Source organism: Gymnodraco acuticeps, unplaced genomic scaffold, assembly GCF_902827175.1.
Source record: "Gymnodraco acuticeps unplaced genomic scaffold, fGymAcu1.1, whole genome shotgun sequence".
NCBI classification, from domain to species: Eukaryota; Metazoa; Chordata; class Actinopteri; order Perciformes; family Bathydraconidae; genus Gymnodraco; species Gymnodraco acuticeps.
Window position 1 is genome coordinate 4,880,600 of NW_022990023.1, and position 26,382 is coordinate 4,906,981.

At 44.9% G+C, this 26,382-nt stretch overlaps 1 protein-coding gene across 4 annotated transcripts in view; it reads left to right on the forward strand.

Moving 5' to 3' along the window:
• Positions 1 to 9,311: 9,311 nt before the first annotated feature.
• The window catches only part of raraa (retinoic acid receptor, alpha a), a 40,901-nt gene continuing 23,830 nt past the window's right edge, over positions 9,312 to 26,382 (forward strand). Inside the window, exons 1-2 of one of the 4 annotated variants that reach the window (XM_034214299.1) lie at positions 9,312 to 10,301; positions 12,763 to 12,831. In XM_034214299.1, coding sequence (XP_034070190.1) covers positions 10,124 to 10,301; positions 12,763 to 12,831 — 247 coding nt within the window. In that variant the 5' untranslated portion in view covers positions 9,312 to 10,123. The remainder of the gene's footprint in view (positions 10,302 to 12,762; positions 12,832 to 26,382) is intronic. The other 3 variants (XM_034214297.1, XM_034214301.1, XM_034214300.1) reach the window with 3 other exon arrangements.

Genomic DNA, 26,382 nt, shown 5'->3' on the forward strand with positions numbered 1-26,382 from the left:
GATGATGTGGCGGCACCAGATTGATGATAGATCTCCGCTGGTTAAATATTATCAGGCTTCTTTTTTCATGTATCAACCCGACCCCCTCCCTCCCTGGTATCACACAGAGAATGGTAAGACGTGGCGAGCTAATGATCTGCCCTTCTGAGCCATTCACTTTTTGTATCAGCCTATTTACTTACTATTGAGACACTGCCCCTCTCTACGGGTTCACCACACAGATGGTTCGGGTAGCCATAGTGACTGCAGAGCCTTATTTATATCTTGTTCAAAGCCCCTCTGTGCTCCTTTTTTCAGCAAATGGAAGTTTGGTCACAGACAGAGTTCTGAAGAAGCCACAAAGGTGGAAGTGTTTTCATTTAAAGTTTCCGACATGGGTCTACCTAAGAGGTGGAAATTATGTTGCTTTTATTTTGAATGGATGGGGTTTTTAATGTTGAAATGTATTGTCATATGCACATTAGCTAGAGTGTAGGGCTGCTCGATTATGGCAAAAATAATAATCTCCATTATTTGGGTCAATAATTGATTTCACGATTATTAAAAACGATTATCCATTTACTTTGAAAACATCCATTTATTGAACAGAAGAAATGTGAACAGTATGTTTTTAACAGTTGATTACCCTGAACTTGAAGTATAATTCAACTGAAAAACCAATACAAAAAACAATATATATATTTTTTTAAATAAATAAATAATCGTTTTATTTCGATTATGTTGTTTTCATAATCTTTGCAAGCCAATATTGTAATTGCGATTAAAATACGATTAATTGAGCAGCCCTACTAGAGTGTAGTTTTGCCAATTCAAATCGAAAGTCCCAGGCTCCTCCAACAATGCAACATAATATAAAACAATGAAATCAGAAATAAAAGAGTGCAATAAATAGTTATAAATGTCCAATCTGCAAGTTAGAGCAGAACGAAGTGAACTATACACAAAAAAGAGCCTAAAAACACATATTGCATCACTTCTGCACCTTTTTGACAGCTCTACTTGCAGATTTGAATTGTGGTTAATCTGTAAGAACTTGTGACGCTGTTAGGCAACAGCACAAGAGCCGCTCTGTGTCGTGAGATGCAGACGATAAGCCATGTGACGTTGGTGAGCATTTCAGCAGTTCCCTATTTGGAATTTCAGTGTATTTCTGCATTACCGCCTAATACGAAGCGTGGGACAAGGCAGAGCCTGAGGGACAAAAACTCTGACATTGATATCAATTTCCACCGCAGCCCTTTGGGTTTGTTGTCTGCTCCTGACAAAGGACGAGCCTCTTCCTTTGCAAACCTTTGAGTCTCCGCTCCGACACTTTTCACTGTCAGGGTTTCCAGATGAAGTTGACCCGGTCGCACCTCTGGGACTTGTGGGTATAAAAGGGCTGCCTCTCATCCAATTAACTCATCTCTTTCATACGTATAAATATATATCTACACTCACACTGGGGTCAGGGTGGGGTGGACAAAAACAGAGGGATGGGAGAGAGGGGAGTAGCTGCTCCATCTACATTCCCTGCGCCTCATTCTTTTGAAATGCTGATGACTCCTCCTCCCTCGCCCTCATCACTCTGCTCCGTTCTCTTTTAATGTGGCGGAGTCATCCATTCCATTAACCCTCCTCCTGCTCCCCTCCCCAGGTTAGAATGAGGAAGATCTCCCCCCCCCCCCCCCACCCCCCTGTAAAAGGCAGAGTAACAGGGGCCACAGCGGTGACGATGGCAGGGGCATTTGTCATGCTCTGAGCTTAGGCAGTCTGTTGCTCTCCCGCGGGCCTTTGTTGTCCTCGGCTCCACAACTTGCTGGCTAAGCAGGGGGATTTCACATGTTTCATTAACATCTGAACCAGCGCTGCACTTTGGTGCATTTCACATCCCTCGCCGGGGGAACTTACGCACACTTGAAAACATGAAAAGCTGGATGCAACAAGCACATGTGCGCAGAAGAGAGCATGTCAGTTTTATGAAGGCAGGATTAGAGCTGTATCAAACACACACACACACACACACACACACACACACACACACACACACACACACACACACGCACATGCAAACGTTTCCATGAGTGTTGACTGCACATTCGGCCTGCAGTTATCCAACCTGTGTGAAATTAAATTCAAAAATCCAAGAATGTATTGCCATATGCACCATAGCTAGTCCGAGGCTCCTCCAACAATGAAAAATACATATTGTATTAAACATAAAACAATTAAAAGAGTGCAACAGACAGTTATAAATGTCCAATCTGCGAGTTAAAATAGAAATAAATACACTATTAAAAAAAAAAGAGCCTAAAAACCCATATCTCCTAACTTCCGCGCCTGTGTGACAACTTTACTTTTGCTGGATGCAACAAGCACGTGTGATCAAAAGAGAGCAGTCCGTTTTATGTTAGAGCAAAGGCAGGATTATAGCTGTATCAAACACACACACACACACACACACACACACACACACACACACACACGAACATTTCCGTGAGTGTTGACTGCACATTCAGCCCGCAGTTATCCAACCTCTGCGCGGTTCAGGGCACACATTGGTTCTTTGTACTGAGCACAACAATCAGCGTGCCCTGCCCGGCGCCGGTGTAAAGGGGCACCGCTCAAGTGGAGGTCACTTGTCGAGGTGTTATAATGCTTTAGGCTGGGCACAACAAGAGGGGCAATCCACTTAAAGCAAACCACTATCCCCCACCCCACTACCTCCTCTCATATCCCCTCCAGGCCACCCCGAGCATCACACTTCTGAATGGAAAACGGGAAATCGGCCCTCTGCGACATTTCAAAAACTGCAGAGGAAGAAGCCGGCGAGGGGCAGGGTGGGAGAGAGGGAAACACTGTACAAGGGAGGAGGGCCTTTTTAAACACAGTGCCTCGACAGCAGTGCCTAACATCTCTGTTAGAGGAGGATGAAGCAGCCTGAATGGGGTTACTTTGGTAAAATAAAAGCTGGGAAGTGGGTTTTTTTACTTTTTCCTAAACAACATAGCAACTTTGAAATACATACAGTATCCAAAACCCAATACAGGAGTGTGCATGTTGTCCATTTTTACACCCCCCTGTACAGAACAAGACAACAGTACTATCAGGACGGCAGATAGCTTGCACATCTTCCGGCGCAAACTGAAAACTCATCTCTTTCGACTCCACTTCGAGCGTTAGAACTATTAACGAAGCACTTTTATACTAATAAAGGACTGGCTTACCTAAAGCCAGTTGAGTAGCACTTGAAATGTTTGGCTCTATGAAACCTGATGTACTTATATGATTCTGTTTTCTTCAAGGTTGTGTCTTCCTGGTCGAATGTACTTATTGTAAGTCGCTTTGGATAAAAGCGTCAGCTAAATGCAATGTAATGTAATGTAATGTACTAGTACAATAACATTCAAGATAACAAACAAAGAAAGAGTTGGAATATTATGAAACAATAACAAAAAAGACAAATGAACATTGATAGAGTTCAGATATTATCATTATAAATACACTTCATAAAATATTTTCCAACAATTAATCATGAACTCAATGCACACACGTAAAAAGGTCGAGGTAAACGAAGTGAATCAGTGAGGGAAGAGTACACAGTTTCAATGTTTTCCTGTATGTGTAAAATGGTTGCCAGTGGAGCCACTTTATTTCTCCATGTGTAGGAACCTCATGGGAAGTGTGTTTTCATGAGAAGAGGTCTTGTTTTGATTTCCCGCTCTCACTTCATCGCTCTGTTTTTCGTGAACTCTGCTTCAAGGCCAAGAGGGCACGGCTTCGGTCGAGAAGCTGGATGGCGGAAATGTAGAAATCAATGGAATCATACATGGATTAATAGGATGCAGCTTGAGTTGTAATTGCATCAGTAATGCCAATCATCTTCGTGTCCCTATTTCCCTACGGGCTTTCCTGGAGCAGGTCATATCTTATCCTCCTCGTCTGCTTCTTACTTTATAATGCAGGTAATTGATTTGTTGTGTGTCATGCAGAACACTTAGCTGCTGCCGCATGTCAGGTAACCCACTTTTCTATACAAACAATCGGCTCTGTCTTTGAGCATTGTGCATGCTTTTAAAATTCAGTTTTTATCTCACAAAACAAAGAGTTGTTGTTATTCCCTTACAGAGCAACAGCAGAAACACATCTGGAACTCGTTTTAATATCAAATGAGCTCTTCCTATACTAATCTGAGCAGGAAGTAGTGAAACACAACAGACTTCGATGCAGCATGATTTCTGATTTCTAAATGTTGGCCGTTTTTAGCTCCAGATGTCACTAGCCCGCTGCTCTTCCAGCCTCTTTTCATGTGAGTAATCAGTCATGTTGATCTTTTCAGTATTAGAAAATACCTTGCAGAATTCATATTTGTAAAACAAACTGCCCACTTCTCCCGCGGCTCATTGATTTGTTTATCCCGTCATACATCCTCTTTACTCTATTAACTTCCTCAACCTTTTCTTTCAGTCTCTCATCCTCCCTCTCGCTCGCTCTCTGTGTTTCAGTCTCTTGTCTTTCTTAATAGAATTAGCGGTGTGTCCATCCGTATGTACTAAACATCTCCCTGTTTCTGACAGCTAATGGGGGCCATTCTGAGTCCGGGATGACTGATATTGAGACATCCTTCCTCCAGGGTAACATCTATAGCAATTTTCCCTTGATTTGCTGAGTGATGGACTGTGCAAAAAGAACATAGACCTAATGATCATTGCGGAGATGGGCTTCTAACTCAAGGCCGCAGAGTGTGGGCGATTACAAGCTATACAATAAGCCATGTCTCCTCCCCCCCTCCTCTCTGCCTTTCTCTCCCTCTGCTGAGGTATTTCCAGAATGCCGCCGGCCATGATGGATTTATGAGTAGGCGATACTTTGGTAAACACCGATGGTGGGCAGCTTTGTCCTCCCCTCTGTGATATAGTGAAGGTCCCCATAAAAAATGGGAAAACCAGGTTACGGCCACCATAGAGCTTGGCTAAACAATAAAAGGCTTTATGGGCAGATATAGGCCTGTACCATAAATGCTGGAATCTGCTGTCAGAGGGACATTAAAGGGATAATGACAGGGGGGTAGCTTTCACAAAATCCCTGCAGCCACTAAGAGGGTCTTTTTTTTTAGAAGCACAGACACTCACTGAGGATAGCCAAGCCCTGGTGTAGAAATCTATAGAACAGTTTAACTTTAGGTCAGGCGTGTCTGCGGGACAAACATGTTGTCATGTGCACATGAGCAGCATGTGGACTGTCCACACTGACTTAAGATAGGAGCAGATGACAACATTTTTATATTACATGGAAAATTGCTGAAATGGGAACAGTAAAACCAGAATTCGTACTCAAGATTTCCCAAATAACGGATTTCAAGAGAAAGAGCGATGCAGATTGCGTTTTTATACGCTAAATTTGCTAGTTTTCTGGCTCGTGGGTGATAAATGAAAACTATAGCCCCTTAAATACACCTTAAAATAAGGTAATTCTGACTATGTATAAAGGGAGCAGCAGAGTATGCGGACAGAAAACCACTAATTGGATGAGTACTTCGAGCAACATGTCAGACTAACTTTCCAGGCAAACTCTGTGTTGCTACAGAAACCCCAGAAAGTTAAGAACATGTGAAATACAATAGAAAATAAGTCAACAACTTCACATGTTATGTTCTCAGCAGAATAGTTCAAGGTTCTTGGGAACTGTACTAGAGAATAAAGAGAACAACGCCTTTCTAAGAGTAACAATAAAAGCTTAAGCTTGTGGGAGAGTTGAATGTGTCCTTCAGTCCTTCAACAAAAGATGACGAACATTGTACAGACCTCATAATGAAAACCTGAATACATCTGAAAAAAAGAGGCTGGTTCTGACCATTGCCCTGGATAAAGAATATTTTATACACATAATGGCACAGTGTGTGTGTGTGTGTGTGTGTGTGTGTGTGTGTGTGTGTGTGTGTGTGTGTGTGTGTGTGTGTGTGTGTGTGTGTGTGTGTGTGTGTGTGTGTGTGTGTGTGTGTGTGTGTGTGTGTGTGTGTGTGTGTGTGTGTGTGTGTGTGTGTGTGTGTGTGTGTGTGTGTGTGTGTGTGTGTGTGTGTGTGTGTGTGTGTGTGTGTGTCCGGTAGATTGACAGAAGAGAGTTGGAAGCATTGCGGTGTTCATCGATAACTGCAGCTTGTTCTCACATTGAAGGGTCGGGCCCTCATTACACATTGGCTTGCAGTCGGGATGCACAGCTGTTGGGTTTGGCTGGTGCTGCCTGTCCGGGCTGCACAAAACCAGCTGTGTAAACAAACACACACACACACACACACACACACACAGAGAAACCGTAATAGCAGCAAGGGGAATGGAGTGGTAGTTTCAGGTAGACTTAAAGCCAACCTCGGCACACACACACTCGCAAATAAACACACCGACATGCACCCAGGGGACATGTGGACCCGGTGGCAGGAGAAAGTCTGGAACCATGCCAGCGGGTATGAGTGGGGGGTGGAGGGGGGATTATGGTGCATCATCACAGTCATAGCATAATACTGCTGACAGCATGTTTTGCCCCACAGTGTGACAGAGACCTGGACATCTCCTTGGGGGGAGGACGGGCAAGGAGAGCACTTTTTACTGCTTCCTAACACCCCAGATTGGGCGTAGAATGAAGGAGAGTGGGGGCAGTAAAAATAGTTTGACACCCTCAAGGTCCAGCCGGCAATCTCCTCTCCGCCCTTGCCCATAAAACACTTTGAATGGCCTCCTAAAAAATCCTTCTCCCCACTCTCTCCCCCCCACTACTCTCCGCTGGGCACTTCCGAATCAAGGACTTTTTACCTCTGGTGGTTTCCCTCTATTATACGCACTTACATAACCGTTTATCTCCGCAAAAGCATCCGCGCCTGAACGAGGCTTTCATCAGGCCCCTCCATCCGAGGGCCTGGACTTTATGCAAAAACACTTTGAAGGCTGAGCTACACGCAACAAAGTCTCGCCTATCGGTGTCAAGTTAGAGAAACTATACGCTATCTCATTCTCTCTTTTGCGCGCAGCTAAAGTACTTTTTTGTGTTTTTGTGTGGCACTTATTGATGCTGGGCCAAGATCAGCCAATGTTGGACAAACCTTGTGTCACTCTTTTACTTTACACAGTCAGGAAGATGCATTACAGACCACAGGTCACTCTCACTTCCCTACATTAATGATACAATAATCAAGTGTGTATGCTCATATTATGTGTATGGTTTTCTGTGTTTATTTGCACTCTTACAGACTGGCACCGCCTGGCACTAAACCAGCACTTGTCTTTTCTATTGATGTGATGTAAGGCAATTCCCTCTACCCAAAAGGCACTTTAACACTACATTTGTTTTATACAAAGCATCTGGATTTATTCAGCTCTTTTTGAGGATGACAAAGTTGTTTCGTTGTTTAAAAATATGTAATCAAGCTGTGAGAAAATGACTTTTTTCAGGCCTAATCTTGTATGCCTCCCCCTTCATAATAGGCAATGATCAACAATCCGTTATCTCTTAGCTTGTTCTCTGCTATCACAGAGTATTACCCCAGGATGAATGCTCTCCCCTCGGAGAAGAAAACAGAGCCTGGAAAATTAGCATTTTCTGACAGCCATTACTCATAGGGCTAATCCTGTCAAGGAATGTGTGGCTGTGCTATCAGGGGTCGCCGCGGCCAGGCCTGCGCATTGGGCTCTTATCAGGCAGGGTAAACACACTGGGGCCTGCATTAAATAAGTGTCACAGTCAGCGGGGGCGGAGCAGGCCGAGCCCCCCTGCCAGGATCCATGCAGATAATCCCTCTCAGAAACCATGTTGGTCCGACCCAGCTGTGGCCTGTGGCTCAGGTGTGGGTGGGGGAGGAGCAGAGTCATTGTTCAGCCAGGGGTGTAGATTGCAACACAAGTCACACTGGTTTTGGGCCATTTACACATTAATGATGATACATTTAAAAGGGCTGTTAATGAAGCTAATGAATTCTGTCTAAAGATGCATTCACAGGCCAATTTGGAATAGTTAACATACCAAAAGAGTAGAAAACGCTTAATATTGCATGTAAAGAACAAAGAAGTGATTTTGTTTTCTAAATCTGCAGCCACAGAAACTGCCTTTACATATTTTAGACATTGTCTGGGACACCCAATCAATTATAAAAATGCCAGACATATTCCGGATATGGTCTTCCTTTTATTTATTTTTTATTAAATAATACAGATTTTCATTTTTGATGGTGTGAAGGTGAAAACAGTCACGTAATCCTCCATTTTCTCCCAAACAAAAATAACATCTAGTAGTGGGTGCCTGGCCTTAATCTCGCCGACTGAACATGCACAGGAACTTGAGCTGGCAACCCTACTCCAGATCACATGACAATCACAGGTCATTGTTTTTTAAAAGCCACAACAACATGACACATGGAAAAAGTTAGTGTTTCTGTAATTGCCACTATATTCACCATTTACATTTGATTGAATGACTAGATTCATGCCTATAGAGATCTACTATATAGCTCTGGCATGGACTCAAGCCTGGTGGATGACATGTGCATGTTTAAATACAACAATGTTGCATGGAATGTTGCAGAGTAAAGGTGGAGTAACATTGCATTAGGAGTGGTGACAGTCTGATGCAAAACAACTTCCTGGATCTAATTCCCCTGCACTGTGGGAAAAGTTATGTGTCAGTTACCATGACAGGGTGCCACTTTGTTTCTCTATGTGGGTGAACTGGGGGCGCCTCTCTGGGCAGCACTCGAGGAAAAGTGTAATGGTGTTACTCTGAGTGTACTAGGTGGGAAACCTTGAATAATGTGGGATGGGAGCGAGCCAGAAAGGCGAATCCGAGTCAGCCAGTGGGTCACCAGGAGTTGAGTCTGCCTACTTCCCCTGGGTTCAGGAAAAGTTCAGGCGCATAGCATTAGGCAAATTAGGGAGACAGGGCTGGGGGAGAAAAAAATCGGAGGGTAGGGACTGATGAGAGCATGGGGGGAAAAGGGTCAAGTTAGTTGGAAGGAGGAGCCCCGAATAAAGAGTCAGAAAGGAACTTCCAGGAAAACATAGCGAGAGAGATCCAGTCTGGTGAGCTCTCATTAAAGCAATAAGATATGAAAGACTCATTACTGAGTTTATATAATCATGTTCTGGGATACGTTTTTATTCACCTACATTTGAGGGAGGACGGCCCCCTCCCCTTGCAGTCCCATAGATGTTAGAGAGAGAGAGTGAAAGAGAGAGAGGGAGATCCATGGTGACGTCCCTGAAGGGGTTAAACGTGGGAGGAGCAACGCATGAAAGGAGACTGCGGGGGGGTGGGGGAGAGCCGAGTGGAGGTGGAGCCAAAGCCCTCAGCTGCTGTGCCTTGTCACATTTTTGCAGAACATGATAGCCGCACGGCTCGCGGTGAGAATGATTTAGGCGTCTCTCCAAAATACAAACAAGGTGCTGCTGCTGCGTGTTTTCCTGGGACCCTGGATATCAGAGAGCGGGGTCTGAAGGACAGGAAGCGGGTTGTTGTAGCCTAGCGCACGGAGGGAGACCGGTTCATTGACGGGGCTGATAGGAGTCCACCCGGGACAACCGACCGTAAACCCTAAAGGACAAACTGCAACTACACGGGATTTCCTCCTTTCCATATTTGCGCTTTTCATCCCATTGATAATTTTCCTGCCTCGCGCACTTGGGAGATTTTTATCCTCTTTTTTGGGATTTTTATTTTCTCTTCACGGTGTGGATACATCCTCAAATGTTGCTCTGTGTTTGAGCAAGGCCGAAAGGACCCATATATATATATTCTGCTGAAGTTATTTTATTATTTGTGTGCGTAAACCCAGCCGTGTTTCTCACATTGCACACCATGCAGATTGTTCTTTTAAATTATGTTTTCAAATTGAGCGCAGCCGATTAGGCTTTTCCAGACACTGATTCACTGCCTCGGTTTGGGGTTTCGATCAATACAGGAGAAAAAAAGATGCCAAATGTTAAAACGCTCCCACTGTGTTTGGATTTACCACTTTTCCTTCGATTTTAATGCAGTTTCCCCCTCGTTTGGCCCCCTTAGTTTCTACCTCTGTTGGTGGCGAGCTGAAAACCACAAGGCTCGCGTTTTCCTGCCACAATAGTTCGCTTTTTGATAATAACCCCTTGCTATCGTCCTGCTCCGTATGATGTATGAGAGCGTGGACGTTGTGGGACTGACTCCCAGCCCGAACCCGTTTTTAATGATGGATTACTACAACCAGAGCAGAGGATGCTTGATCCCGGAGAAAGGACTGGTGCCCGGAGCGCCCCATCCGTACAGCACGTCCATCAGGAACCAGCACTGGAACGGCTCCAATCACTGTAGGTGGAACTCCATTTCACTAATTGGGGAACTTAACACCTCCATGTTAAAGTGTTTATTCATAGGCTTTATACATGGCGAGTCATCCTCAGATTTATTTTTTTAATCTTCAGTATTTAAGGCTTTTATTCCCGTGTTGCCATCCTGTTTTATCTCAATTATTCAAACCCGGTAATGTGCCAAACAGCGTTGCATGTTCGCCATCATCGAGCTTCATAACTGCATTATATATACTTGACCCACTTCCAGCTCTATCTCTCTGCCTCTGTATGAGCCCCGGCTTTGTTTTTTTATTTTTTTATTCTGAGAAACGTCTGTGAGACTGCAGCGCTGTGATCCAGGCCACATTATCCAAAGCGTTTGCGTTCCAGAAATATGTACTTAATACAAACAAGGTTTTGCAAGCCATGCCAACGTTAATCAGATCAAACTTTCCTGCCTGTGTTATCCTCTCTTTGCCTCTGTAATCTGTATAGATGCACCAACAGGCCAGTTCCTGAGCAGCACGGCTCAACTGGACACTGCTGCCCATTTAATGTGCCAATGAGGATTTGTCCTAATTAAATGTATTTTAAAAGCAGTGTTGTATATAGGCTATAGTAGGCAGGCTGGGTGCAACAACAGCAACACACTGTGCTCTAGAATTATAATTGTACATCTTAAAGGTCATGAAATATATCTATCTTGACATTTCAAGACAATATAAACTCCTATAATATTAGATATTTCATTTTCATTGACATTTCTATTACAGGCTTTTCTGCCATGTCTAAAAATAGCGTGTCAGTGCATGATGATTCTTTAAAATGTCAGTAAGACTTATTTAAAATGTGTGATTCAGTCACTGTGCATGTATGTGAGTTAGGTGTGGGTTTCTTTTCCTTGGGTTGAGCAACCACCGCCACTCATGGGAGATTTAAGTCTATTGATACGGTATCTGCTGCAATAAGAGAGAGTTTTATTGCTACAACAAAGTATCAGCGAGGACGATCCCATTCTTTACCTCAAAGGAGCTGCACTGCACAAAGCTCCAGCAGGCCTTTATAGAACAGATAGCTCTGTTGTCTTTCACAGCTGAAGGAGTGTAAAAGGCAGGAATCTCCACAGGCTCTTAAGGGCCAATTTCCTTCTCGTCGAAAGACTATAGAAACACACGACAAAGGGAAGTTAAAACGGCAATTCCTGACGTTTGGCAGGGACACCAAAACCACTAAGAATGGTTGTGTGAGCGCTGTCGTTTTTCTCTGCTTCCTACTTCCAATTTGCATGAAATTCGAAATGTCTCTGGACTAAAAGGAGAAGTCTCATGCATTTTTTTCCAAAGCAGATATCCAGCAGGCGTCATAGTTTTTATCGAACTGACCCACTAAACAGCTCTTGTGGCAGCATTGATTCAAACCATGTGAGCTCGTCTGAGGGAGACTGTGGGGGTTTTGCCCAGGAAAAGACCTCTGATCCCTCACTCGACTCCACATTGTGTTGCTCAACGGAGGACTTGCAGTGTGTGTGTGTGTGTCAGTTGGTGGGTGGGGGTTAGCATAGCTGCTCTTTGCCTTACTGCTTGAATGTAATAAAACATTTAGTGCACAACCAGGGGGGGGGTGGGTTTGAGAGTGGGGAGGCACAACATCCGTTAGTGTCATCACGTGGCTCACAGGCTTATTGGATCACAGGGATAGAAAACAAAACAGACACAACAGAGCAAGGTTTTTTTTTCTTCTAACCTCCCGTTCTTAAGCAGGAATCCAAGGCAGTCAGGCTCAAAAGCACGAGACAATCCCAAAAACATCTGCTGCCTTCGTCTCTTTCTGGACTTTTCTAAAATACCAACTTCACAGACAGTAGTCTCATGGTATGTTATCCTCTGCACGTGGGTTTGGAGACAGATTGCTGGTGGAGCTAAACATTTGTTTTACCCCCTTAGTGCTTTTCCTTTTTGGTCCTCTTGTTTCTTCAACCTCTCCACATTGGGCCTAACTATTCATTACAGGCTTTACAGACGAGCTCTTTGGCTCTCAGAGTGCACTCAATGACATCTTCACAGAAGTAAACGGCCTCCTGGACCCATTAAGTGGCTTGGCATGAATCCAGATCATATGGGCGCTTCATCCCTGATGTTATTAGTCCTTTAAGGATGCTGCCACTTTAGTTGTTTGACTGTTACCATCCAGTTGCTGTCAGCGCAGGTTTGTCCAGATACAAACAACATCAGTGAGCTATAATCAGAGCAACTTCATGGGGAAAATACTCTGGCCTTGCAGATTAAATGCACTTGTTTTTTTTTCTGCCAGCCAGAATCCTTACAGCAATTATGGGCTCATGCATGAAAGAATGTGTATGGCCTTGTTCACATGACTGTCACACACTAAAAAATGGGGGGTATGAAGGATTGGGGGATTGCATGGTGGGCTCTAATGCTCACCAGCCCATAGACTTCTTGCTCTTTGTTTTTTTTCTCAGGCTATCCACAGTGCGAAAGAAAGCGATCACCAGGGATTTCCATAGAGAGTAGACGAGGCAGAGAGAAGGGTAAGCTTTAGCTAGTTTGTCCTCTGAAGGCAGGTCCGTTTGAGTTTGCTATTGGACACGAACGCTTTGTGTCTGAGGGGCAAGTGACTGGCGGCTTAATCTGACTCATGTGGTATTTAAGTGCGGAAGTCCTTTTGCCTAGCAGGAGACTCGGCTCAAGAAAAAACAGATGGTATTTTATTGTTTTTCGGTGCAACGGACTGTATGAGCAGGAGCAATTCTGGGCAGTGATGAAGGGGGAGGTTGGTTGGAGTGGATACTTATGGAGAGGGAAAAAAGCAAGGAAGTTTGAGCTTTGCTGGTGAAGCGGAAACCCATGTGGTTTCTCTTTCGGCTTTCTGAGGCTGAGGCACCAAGTCAATGTAGCAATTGTTTATAGCAACACACAGAAAACTAAGTGACGGATTGGGGTTGGCCTTGCGAAATAACTGAGAATTGCAATCCTTCCCCCCTTTATTTATATGTAAGGATTATGTTAGTCAGGGAATTGAGAAATACATAAACAACAGAGCAGAGAGAAGCTAGTTTTGTCCCCAAACATAATTGAGTACTGTAGTAGTTTGGCATTGAAGGGAGGTTGCTTTCATAAACAGCTGGAGAACAGGTCATCTAAGGCAGAACATAAATACCACATTTAATTTCTTGATTAATCCACTGAGGAATTCTTGGTAAAGCTGATTACAACTTACATAGAAATTACAACTTGTGACTTTGTTGATGTGAAACAACATCGCAAATTCCTGGCCTTAATATTGCTGAACTGGAGCCTTTGTCCTTAATGTCAATGCCAAGTCCCTGAGCCTTATGCTATTTTCTACGTGCTATTAAACGTCCATGGACCTTGATGCTTTCATGGACATGTAGATGGGCGAATGACCTTTCCTCCTGGGGCTTTGTTGCTATGAACTTGATGGAAATGGTAGGATGGATGGACAGCATTGAGACAAGGTTCTTCCAGAGAGAGGGGGAAGCGTCAGGCAGTCTAGAGCCACGTCTGCCTAACCCCTCTCAGCCATGGACGACAGTGATTTAGTAGCCTGAATGCCACAGAAAGTGAGTGTTTGTGTGCGTGCGCGAAAGAGACGGAGATCAGTATGTCCACAGAAACACGCCTCCTTTCACCTTCAGGTGAACATCAATAACACATTTTGTCATCAAGGTATGTTTGTAATGGCACCGGGGTGAAGGGAGTTCAACGCTGCTGCTGCTGCTGCTGCTGCCGCCGCTCTCCTGGGAAAGGCCGCAGGGCAGCATTTCACAACCTGCCATCACTCGCTCCCAAAGCAGCACCTTGCCACCAACCTTCAAACCTGTAGCTGCCGTTTTTTTATGTGATATATCATATTCTGTTGAGGCATTTATGTACTAAAAGAGATAACCTCAGATTGGGATGTCACCATGATTAGGGTTGCAAAGGGGCGGAAAGTTTCCGGTACATTTCCGGAAAGTTTCCATGGGAAGTTAAGCTGGGGAATTTTGGAAATATTGACATTTCAACAGATTCTTTTTTAAAAAGTAGAACAGAACAAGTTTTAATTATTTTATTGAACAATTATTTGTTTCATTGAAGAACGAAAACAGGAATGTTGAGTTAAATATTACTCATCCCCCCCAACCCCACTCATTAAAAAATGAACAAAAATGCACCCCCATCCAAAAATCCCCACAAAGTCCCATTCAAAATGTTTAATAAAAAGAGCCCTTCTCCCTCCAAAAAGTCCCATTAAACATGCAAATCTTCCTTCAAGCGATCCTCTGCATTTTGGCTAAACCCTTTCAGTCAATGGGCTCTTCCTGGGCCTCATCAACATCCAACTCTGAGTCTTCCTCTTCAGTGTCACTGTCCAGCCTTGTTGAGGATGGCTCTGTGTCAGGCTCAGAGAGCCTTAGGTTTGCCCGAATGCCAACCAGTTTTTCCACTCTCACAATTGTGAGCCTGCTGCGAACCTTTGTGTGGTCTCAGTAGCCATGCAGTAAGCAGTGTGCTATGGCATGGATATTCAAGTATACTTGAATGGCATCTGTTTGTTTTAGTCAAGATTATGCTAAAATGTACTTTCCCCAAATATATTTGAGTTCCCTATGAAGAGCCAACCTTCAATTTTGAAAATTCCCAGTTTATTCCCGTTAATTCCCGTGGAAAGTTTCCATCTTTGAAAATTCCCGGAATTTTTCAACCCTAACCATGATTAATGGAGACACATTTTTGTTTGTTAATGCCGGTAGTGTCAGTCATCTTTTGAAGGTGAAATGAGAGGGTGTGGTCCTTTACCTTTGCCTTTGGATATGCACAAACAAGGCTGTGGCTGACTGGCAACTTTTATTTTCTCCTGAGTGTGGCATATTGCAACGGCACTCCATGTTGAGCTTGTCAGATATTCAGCATATTTTCATCAGGGCAGTTTTTTTGTGTGAACACACGCACAGGCCCCACCGATAGGGCCCCGGCTTGTTTGTAGAGAGAATTAGCCTGGAGGCAGCAGGCGGAGAGTACTGTACACCAGTCTAATTTGACGCTAAATCCCCAAACAAGGGTTTGTGTACACTGCAAAGCCCACTTTGATGAACAAAGCCGGGCAGACTGAAAAGATCCAGGCAGTGTCATTGATTCATCAGGGCTTAAAAAGGCTGCTGATTGCAGACATTGTGACATACGGCCGTAATCTCACTATCAATAATTACAGTCTTTCCCCGTATCTCTACACACACACACACACACACACACACACACACACACATACACATACACATACATACACACACACACACACACACACACACACACACACACACACACACACACACACACACACACACACACACACACACACAGGTAGGAGTGAGATCGAAACAGTTCAGGTTAAAGGGGGGTTCTTCCCTCTAAAATATTCATAGCTTCTTCATTTAAATCAATTCGGCTCTACGGGGGCAGTCAAGCGTCAACTGTCAGAAATTGAGCCGGGCCTGTTGTAATCACTTCTTTACTTATCTCTACAGATGGCTTGTTCGCAATGAGCTCTGCATGGCTAGCTCACCAGCACATTGAGAAGGGGCTCTCCCCTCCTTTCCCCATCTCTCCGCCCTATCTCCATGTTTCATCCCCACCCTCTCATAATGGAACACACATAAATTCATCTGGGTATTGAACCAGGGACATTCATCACCCCAGAATTCATCTGCGAGGCATTTTCATTCCCAAAGTGTCTCCTTTCTCTCTCCCACTTTGTCTTTCTCTCCCCCCTCTCTGCTCTCTGTTTCCCATCTCTATGGTGGCATTGCAAGCCTGAGCCGGTCAGTGTCATGATTAAGCTTTAATGCTCGTCTGCCCTAATTTTTCCTCATATTTTACAAGACTTCCTGCCCTCCAATCCCCTTTTTTTTGCCAACATCCACTATATATAGAGTGATTACATTGAATGTCGCCTTGTTTCATCAGTAGTGGGGGACCACCGCCTTCCTTTACTGTAGTCGGCCACTAGCTTTAGGCGAGAGCACTGGGCGGTCGCTTCCACCAACATACTCATCCCCAGTCTGCCTCTGGGGATCTGTGTTAACATCACATGGATGACAACTGTGAACACCTAAAAAAATTCACACAAACACACATACACAGCGATGGAATGCCCTTCTATTTAAAGAGCGGGACAGCCGAGGAAATAGGGTAGAGGTTAGTATGCTAAAAATACAAGAGCCTGGCCGTTCTTCTGCTGTCTGAGCAGAAAATAGCACCGTGCTGCTGCCATCCCAGTCAGCGGTGGTAACTAAGGAGCAGGAGAGAACGCTCATGCCCCGGATCATGTTTGTATTTAACGCGAAAAAGAAAAGGGAGCTCTGTGCACACAGAACAACAAAGTCACCCCTTGGCTAGAATCCTGCTTGTATTAATCACCCTGCAGATCTTAAGATAGAAGATATGTCTCACTGCGGTCAATAACTGGAGGTCTTATATACCTGCCTTTCATGAAACCTGGTGTTGATGTCTTTAACATGCCCCAAGGCTGCATGAAGGGGCACGTTTCTGTATGTCTTGATTTATAGAAGCGTCTTTTAAAGTAACTTTAGATATCCATATTGTGTATCGTCTCCTCTTTGGTTCTCTCTTCAGTCAGTCTACCTCAATGTGGTCCCACTTAGAGAGAGAGGAGCTCGGTCTGTCTGGACGCCACTGTCTTCTCTTTCCCACAGCCCCTCTGAATCATTTCATATTCATTACGTGTCTGGCTGGAGGCCGGCACTCTGACATTTGACTCTTGAAGGCCCATCTGGGACCGGGATGAAATAGACTGCAAACAGTGCGGCGAAGGTGGGAAAGAAGAGCGAAGTGCTCGATAGTGACGGATAGGACGGCGTGTTCGACTGACGGCTCGGGTTACAGGCCGCTTTTTCCCTGTAACCCGGTTTGTGATATTAGCGTCGTGTGAACTGGAAGATGCCCTGTAGCCGAGCACATCCGAACACGTGTAGGTTAAGAGGGGTAAACGAGAAGACACCGAGGCGGCTGGATCCTGTTTGTTATGAATAGAGCCACTGTGTGTTAAAAGGGACCCCGCTCTGATATCAAGCGGGCCCTTCATTTCAGAGAGACGTATTGTCTAACTTTCGCTGTGACCTGCAGTGTCTTATCAGGGCCATTGTTGGTGAAGTACCTCGGCTGGGAGAGGGGGAGATATCACAATAATGAAGTGGTCATGTCAGATGCAGAGGGGCGCTCATTGTTCTGCGTAGAATACATATGTAACCCGCTTTGATGCTTGTCCGGTTAAGTTGGAGTTTTGTTTCTGATGTTTCATACCCGGAGACAATGCACTGGCCTGTAAAGAAACCGAGATAAGGCCCCTAGGATGACATGAACCTTCCTCTCTGGATGAAACTAGACACATGAACGTCTTTGTGTATTCCTAGTCAGTGTTTTCAAAAGTCCCCTCGGCCGCCGGATGTTCCTTCAAATTTGGGAAGGGGGTGGGCTGATGGGGAAATATGCAGCCACGCAGCACTTGGAGCAGAGAGAGCACATTCTGTTATTCCACTGGATTTTTGACAGTAACCTGAGGAAAGCTATATTTGGTAAGACGGAGGGCGAGTTGGAAAGAGAGGCTTTTGTTCAATCGGTTCTGCACAACTCGAGCTTGTGTGTCCATTCACCTTTTTCCCAACTGTGTTTTCGCTTGGTTTCGAACGAGGTTGTCGAGTTATTGTCTTGCCCTCTGCACACGTACACTCCATTGTTTGGTGTGATTTTGCTGTGATCAAAGAGATACAATCAGATGTCCTTTGACATCTTGGCCTCCTATCTGTTTCTGCTCTTGACCAGGGGTTGACCAATAGAAAAAGGTGACAACAGTTTAAGCAGGAGTTGTCAAGTTGCACATGGTTGCACACTTTGCTCGTAGCAGTTCGGTTCTTTGCCACCGCCACGGCGCAATACCCAGCTTTGCCCTTGTGCCATACGTGGGAAACCTTTTGCACCGTTGCCACTGTGGCTGTTGGAGCTGGATTATTGTGTCTGGGCTGTCGGCACCTCTCAGCTGAAAGAAAGCGAGCGGGGGAGAGAAGGGGGGAGAGATCTCAGGCATCGGGAGAGGAAGGGAGTGCTGGCATTTTCAAATAATCTCTGTGGAGCCTTTCTAGGGGTTTAATGTCATATAATTTGGCCTCCGGATTTTTGCCCTTTTCGCCATTGAACAGAAAGTACTGCAGAGCAAAAGGGGAGAAAAAGAAGGAGGAAATTTGGCAAGGGACAACAGACATGGGAAGGGAGAGGCTTGGTGGGTGACTTATATTATTACTTTTCTACAGCGACTGATTGAGCTTTGGACTCAATAGCTGCCAATAAGGCCAGCGCTGGCAAATTGAGTCTGGTACAGAATGACCAATATATCCCCCATCCTAATTAGCCCATTACAGCATATGTCTTTATCATGCCCATCTCTTTATCCATCTTCATTCTTTTCAGTTTTTTAAGTGTCATAATGACACAAAAATAGCTTTTTTATAACCTACGGGTGCATGAAGATGCCTTGGCAAAACGTGTTTCCAATGTCCATCTTCATCAAGTTTTAGCTCGCTCCAAATCAAGCCTTTTCAGCAAAAGAGAAGTTAAACGTTGAGGGCAGATGGACGGCAGCTTAAGCCGGCCAGCACTTTTTACTTTGTACCTTGCGTGCAAAGCTGCATGGCTGCCCACATGTGGCCCTCCTGGCTACAGGCAGGAGTGGCAACACTAATCTTCTCTGCCCCGTGTGAATTATGGATTGGATGTAATGCAGCGATTAGACACACGCACACATGTCACTGTGCTGCAGTGGGGACCCGCTAGGATCCCTTCAGAGAGAGGATTTCCCTCTGAGCCGCACATGAAAGTCTACCCTCAAGTGCTCCGGGGTAACCTGGCCACCCAGCCTCACCTTCCTCACCTCTAATCAACCCACAGCTACGTACATCTGAAGTTAGCCAGAGCAGAAATCCGCTCTCGCACATATGCTCGCTAAAGCCTTTCATGGCTGTAATCCCCGACACCTGGAAGAGATGCATGGGAATCTTGGTCAGCTGACTTTAAAGAATGAGGAAGCAGGAACTACTCCAAGGTTGAAGCCCACCCCCTTCCCTGCTGGGTTTCCTAAAGCCTGCTGGGATGCTCCCATGGCTTGACATGCCCAACCCCACCTGCCCTCGCTGCTCCACGCTCAGACTCCATCACTGGCTTCCCCTGAGCTGGCCTACTTGGGACTGTTTGATCTCATTGTAGAAGCAGGAGAGCTCGCCCGCTGCTTGGCAGGCGGAGAGAGCTCCTTGATGCTGAGGGTTGTGGAGGTGGAGCAGGCTTCAGTGGAGAGGCTTAATAACTGTATTAACATCGGTGTCTCCCCCAGGACCCTCGCCTACACAGCGGAGTGTGGAGGGGGGTGTACTATAAACCTGCCTTCTCACACTTTGAATGCCCTGCCCTAATTTTCTTTTGCTCTCTTTCCAGTTTTTCTGTAATTCAGCGTGATTTATTCATCAAGATATATTAGGGAAACGTGGCTTCTCCAAGTCCCTCTCACATGACAGTTTATTTCTTTATCACTTTGTCTCTTTGTGGCAGCCCACTTCCTGTAACTTCTCCATCTTTTCTCAGAAGTTTTGTTCTCTTTCCATCGCCTGGTGCTTTATTAATTAATCACAGATTGACATTAGGATCCATCCCAACTTCCCTTTCAACACAACAACCAAGCTGTCTTACAGATGTGTAATATTATGCTCTGCTCAGTATTTAAAGTATGGCTCTCCTTCCTCACCTGTGTGTGTCGCTATTCATGACGGGTCCCCTCACCCTTGAATTATACATTGGAAACTGTTAAATTATTAATGAGCCCCACTTAGCTTAATGGACAGAGTTAACTGGGAGAGGCGTGTGTTGCTACTTGCAGAGGAACTGGGTCGCAGTGAGCGTCACCCAGTCACCCTCAGGGTCATGATGAGGCCCCCATCACAAGGCCCAGTCGGCAGGGGCCAGCTGGGGTTAACTGGACCCCAGAGGGAAAGAGGACAGGAGGGAGAAATGGCAGCATTAACAACAGGCTCACCTGAGGCTCGGCTCGGGTTTCTTCCACTCAGTGTGTGTGTGTGTGTGTGTGTGTGTGTGTGTGTGTGTGTGTGTGTGTGTGTGTGTGTGTGTGTGTGTGTGTGTGTGTGTGTGTGTGTGTGGTGTGTGTGTGTGTGTGTGTGTGTGTGTGTGTGTGTGATGTGGTGTGTGTGTGTGTGTGTGTGTGTGTGTGTGTGTGTGTGTGTGTGTGTGTGTGTGTGTGATGTGTGTGTGTGTGTGTGTGTGTGTGTGTGTGTGTGTGTGTGTGTGTGTGTGTGATGTGTGTGTGTGTGTGTGTGTGTGTGTGTGTGTGTGTGTGTGTGTGTGTGTGTGTGTGTGTGTGTGATAGCGTGTGTGATAGCGTGTGTGTTGATCAAATAGCGTGTGTGATGATCAAATAGCGTGTGTGTCATGATCAAATAGCTCCCTCCAGGCTATGTGGAAAGGTCAGGGATCCATGCAGGAAATTAGTGTCTGTGGAGACACACACACACACACACACACACACACACACACACACGCACACAGACAGGGGAAGAAGGGAAAAGCTCAACCCCTACCCGAGGAAGCTAAATATGTCCTTCATTACATCTCTAGTAACATCCCACTGCGCTCCCTTGATGACTCTGCCTGCTCTCCTCAGCTATTTTCCCTAAGCACGGCGCTAACTTAACCTCCCGGTGCTACCGACAAGCACCTCTTTTTTATTTATTTATTTTTTTGCATTAGCGCTGACACTAAAAGATAAATGAGTCTGCCTCTCCCCGCCCACCCGTTCTCTCCTCTCGCTCGGCCCAAATCTTGCACTAAGGAGCCCCCTGACGCCACACATCGAGACAGCTGAATCAAATGTGTGTCATCAGTCATCATTAGGGTTCATGAGCAGGAGAGCAGCGGCTATGTGTGCATTGGAGAGCCTAAGGTGTTTAAAGCTACCACTGTGATTTTCGTTGGATTAGCCGCCTTAGCGTAGCTCCTGAGCGTGCATCGTAGTCATTTCACCGTACGAATTTGTAGAATCCTTACGAACGATCTGGTGTTTTCTGTCTCATCAATGTGCATCTGGCTTGTTGTCCTCTGCGTCTGGTTATTCTAAATATGTCAGCTGTCTCCTCTGGGTCTTAAGGCCACTTTAACCCCCACGTTGACCTAGTAACCTCGTCGGATCCCGGGCATCACTGAGCTCTTTAACAGACTAGTGACAGGATAATGGCACATTCGCTGCATCTTTTGGTCCACACCCTTTGCAAATACCTCCACTTACATCCTCAATGATATGCTTTCAACTCCAAAACTTGACATTGGTGGCTAATTTATGAAGGCAACTGATGTCATTACGGGTTTCAGGTACAGAAGAGGAATGCACGTTATCCTGCTGAGGCTTGAAAGCGAGGGGCTAATTACAAGCGAGTTTAACTATTAGCTCTAACTCATGTTGAAGAGAACGTAAAGTGACGAACCTAAATGTGTGTCTGGATTTGAAGGAGAACGGCCCGGTGAGATTATTTAGCGTTTTCGAACACACACTCCACTCGCGGAGCCTCCCCCACTTCCACAATCCCGCTTCTGCTCTGAAGTTGAGAAGATCAGCCCCTTGTAATCTTTTCCCCCTGTGATTGACTATTGTGTTGTCCACAGAGAGAGTGAGAGGAGGGGAAAGAGAGAACATGAGTGGAGAGAGGCAGTTTAACATGACAAAGCTTGTCCCTGTTGATCCTCTCTTCTCCTCCCCAGAGCCTCTTCTCTTTCTCCCTTCTCTCTTGATCCCTTGTTCCCCCTTTTCCTCCACCTCCTCCCAGCCTCTCCACTAGTCCACTTCAGCCCTCTAATGCAAATAGCCTCTTTTGCCCCCTCCATATTTATGACCTGCTTCCTCCACTGTTAAATATGCGCTTAAGAACGAAAGGCCCTGAATGCTGCCAGTCACATTGGATTAGAGGGTATCAATAGGCAGATAACCTCTCTGTTAAGAGTGAGAGGAGAGCAAACACTCCAGCATGAGCATTCATGAGGGTCTTTTGGCCTTCAAACACTGAGAGGCACTGTGTGTGGCACTCAGCTCGATAAAGATGAATAGGGTCTGATTAATGTGTGTGGATGTAATTTTAGCGCAGGCGGACAGAATCATGGCATACGTTACGTTTGGCGATATTTCTTCACCTGTTTTTAATGAAATGTGTGTATGATCTCATTCTGATTCAAATCATATGTGTACATATCTTCCAATCTCTAAGTATCAGAATCAGAAACAGATGTATTGCCGAGTAGTTTAACACATAGGAGGGATATTCCTTGGTGTATATGGTACAAACGCACAGTTAACGATAAAATGGAAGAAAAACAACCAAAAAAATGAAAACAATTATAAAAAGCTATTTAAAAAAATGATATTAAATGTGGGGTAGTTAAGTTTGAGAAACCGGCTCGAGATACACTTTTTGTTATATTCCATGGAATGCTCTTAACATCCCGATAGCAATGAATATCTTAAGTGCTTTGACAAAAAATCTGTGGAAGCCGTAGTACTGTAAAAAGCACGACCAATCATCTGAGCCGGCCCGGCTAAAGTAACTGGATGGCCTACCTGCCTGTCAGCCTTCCATCTGGGCACAAACTTATCTCGTGCCCTCATTGGTCATGTGCGCCTTCGTGTGTTGCATGGATGTATAATAAGGGTGTGTTGGAGGAGGGGCTCTGTAAGGAAGTGGCAGATTTGTTCCGGCTGTGTATTTTCAAATTCGAGCGCACTCGAGCCGGTTTCTCAAACTTACCTACCCCTCCTTTAAATTAAGATATAGGGAATTATTTACATTAAATCTGGATACACCAAAAAACTACATAACATATAACACTATGACAAAATCTAAATTAGATTAACATATATGCAGTATTTGTATGAAAGGAAAGCTGCAGATACCAAGAGAGGTAGCTTGTGTACAAATGTGCAAATCATTTAGAGAGTTGTGCGGAACTGGCAAAACTTCAATGAAATGTTTTGCATAGTGTGCATTAATCTAATGACGTACAACCTCTCTTCTTTACTCATTTGTATTTATTTTCCAGTGATTATTTTAAGTTCACAGGAATATATTCAGGCCTCTGACCCTTTGACCTCTTATTACAGGTTGCTTGTAATGTCGTTGACCTTTATTTTACGTGAAAACAGGGAATAGAAGCTTGTTTGGTGGTTGCACTCATTCTAAGTGGCTGTTAGACCAGAGCTCCAGCCGACTTAAATGTTAACCGTAAATGTTTTTGCGAGCTAATTCTGGATTGGGTAGGTTTAAAAAAATGCTTTGGCACCATAGCTCCTTGCATGCGTGAGGGCAGTGCACACACTCATCCACTCATGCACACAATTCTATAATTAAGCAACGCGGCCACTCTGGAGGCTTAATGTTTCATGAAGACATTTTCACAGTCAGAGCAGTAACATTAAAGACCGGTTTGCGAGAGCCTGTGGTTTCACCCGTGTGTGTTTTTCGTGTTATGATCCAATGGTGACCTTGATCTTGAATGATGTGCCAGGAGCTATCGCAGCTGTACGTCTCTGGGAAGGGTTTGTTAATTCACTTTGAGAGAGTTGACAAAGGGAGGTTACACTGTGGTTACACCTTCTCTCTTTCTCACATTCTCAATAATGTCTGGAAGCGAAACCTTTTATTTGAAGGGCTGCTGTTCTCCTCAGATGCCCTCACTTCCTCCTCTCTATCTTTTCCTGGTCCCTGGTTTCTTGCTATCTCTTAAAATAGATCAGTGATGTCGCTCAGCTGCTAAATGCTTTTGATCAGCTCGTAAAAATAAATTCATTCTAAAAGTTGTGGGCATAAAGTGCCTCTAGTTATCACTTGGATTAGACACGGAAAAGGCTTCTCCCATTCAGAACTCTGGACATTTGAATATCTCTGTTCACCAAAGTTCATATTCATAGGGCTGGGCAACATGGAAAACATTTAATATTACAATATGTTGGACCTTATATCACAATATCCATACTGCGACAAAGTTGGATGGTGGAGTTTTGGTGCTTATAAATCGTGAAAAGACGATATTCATGCCATTTTACAACATTACGCCATCCAAAATATTGGTGTATTATTGATATGTATATAGCAGAATCCTACATTTTCAAAGCCGCCATACCATGTTGAAAGAACTGCCATGTACCAACTGTATGTTCAGACTGTTTGTGACTCCTTTACACACACATTTTCCCTTCCTCACACACACACTTACTACAGATATCATGTTAGGAGTGTCCATGCCCCACACACCCCTGTGCCTGTCCTCGTGCTGGTATCCTCTGCCGGCCTTTTGCCCCCCTGTGCCCACCGCCACGTCCCTCACCATCAGCTCATGCCAAATATCTCCAGTCACCTCAGGGCAAGTGCCAGCTCACATCGCCCCCCCCGTCAGTCAGCAGCACAGACAGCTGCTGGGTAGAGTTACACCGTGTTACTCTGGGTTGAAAGGGAACGCTGTTGCCAGGGAACTTGTGTTTCTCTCTGGCAAGATGGCTGCTTTTTTATGTTTTTTGCACATAATTAGAGCCATTAACATTCAGACGCTCATGTGATTGAAGGAATTCCAGAGTTTTGTATACATGTGTGCTTTCTGTTTTTGTTTTATGCTCATAATTAGCTGAAGCCCAGCATTCAGATGTGGTAGAAGTACTCCGATCTTGTAATTATATAAAAGTGCCAGAGTGTAGGAATACTCTGTTACAACTAACATATTATATGTTCCGATTATAATTATGGATGCATTAAAGTGTTCTCAAAGCTGGTAAAGTTGCAGCTAGTTTTATTAACGTTGTATACTGCAGGGTAGCTTGTGAATTTACTCCAGCTGTAACTAAAGTCTGATTTAAGAGTTGATTATATTTCACATCATTAATCCAGATCTGCAAAGTAACTAAAGGTACAAAACAAATGTAGCGGAGTAAACGATTTGCCTCTGAATTGTAGTGGAGTTAAAAAGCATGAAATAGAAATACTCAAGTAAAGTAGAAGCCTCTCAGAATTGAGTCAATGCACTTAGTTATTTAAAACCACTGCTAGCATGTGGCAGAAGCTACTACGGTTGACATGAAGCTGCTGCGAGATGCCTGGCCCCTGTGGACCTCACCTCTGCCTTCTGCTCGATCCTTCCCCCCCACCGCCCCCCTCCCTCCCCCGCGCCCTAGTTTGTCCACACATGTTCCGAGTTCCTCCTCCATTTGCAGGGGCAGCAGTGATAGGAAAACCTGGTGTGTTGTTATTTCAGAGGCCTGGCAGCGTGGAGAGGGAAGTTATCTTGGGCCCCTGGAGAAGGGCTTTGGAACATGGTGGGGGCCGCCGGGCTGATAAAAACCAGGCCTCGCTTAGACAAGAACATGCTGATGTTCACACGCACAGGCTGCCGTGCACATACGCTGCACACACATTCAAGTATGCAAACAGGCAGATGCACTCGTTTTGCACGAGCTGCACATTTTCATGCTTTTTGTGTAATCAAAGAGAAGGAATGCATACATTTAATGTTACATATTTACACATACTCGTATACACACCCACACCGAACTCCTCCACACCTCCCCAAGATGTAGAGATACCATAAATTACTCCTGCTAAACACAACCTGGTGTTTTCCCCACTTCTGGCCCACCATTTCCTGCTGTTGGGGAGGGATCGCCATAACAGACAAGAAAGACTCCGCTCTGCAGCGCCTTGCCCTTCGGCCTCTGCTCGGACCCTCATCTATCACTCATGTTCGTGTTTTTCTTGCCGTAACACTCTAGATGGAGGGAACTATTTGGCCTCAATTTGGAGCACTATCCATCAAATGTGAGTCTTGGAGCGAGCGTAGCCTTCAAACGTACTGTGCAGTCCTTTAAGGTCTCAGGCTGTCACATCCATTTCTGCTCTCCCTGCAAGACTTAAATATCTGCAATGGTTGCAAAACAGCATGCTGCCATTCCTCTGAAATGTGGACCATAACATACTCTG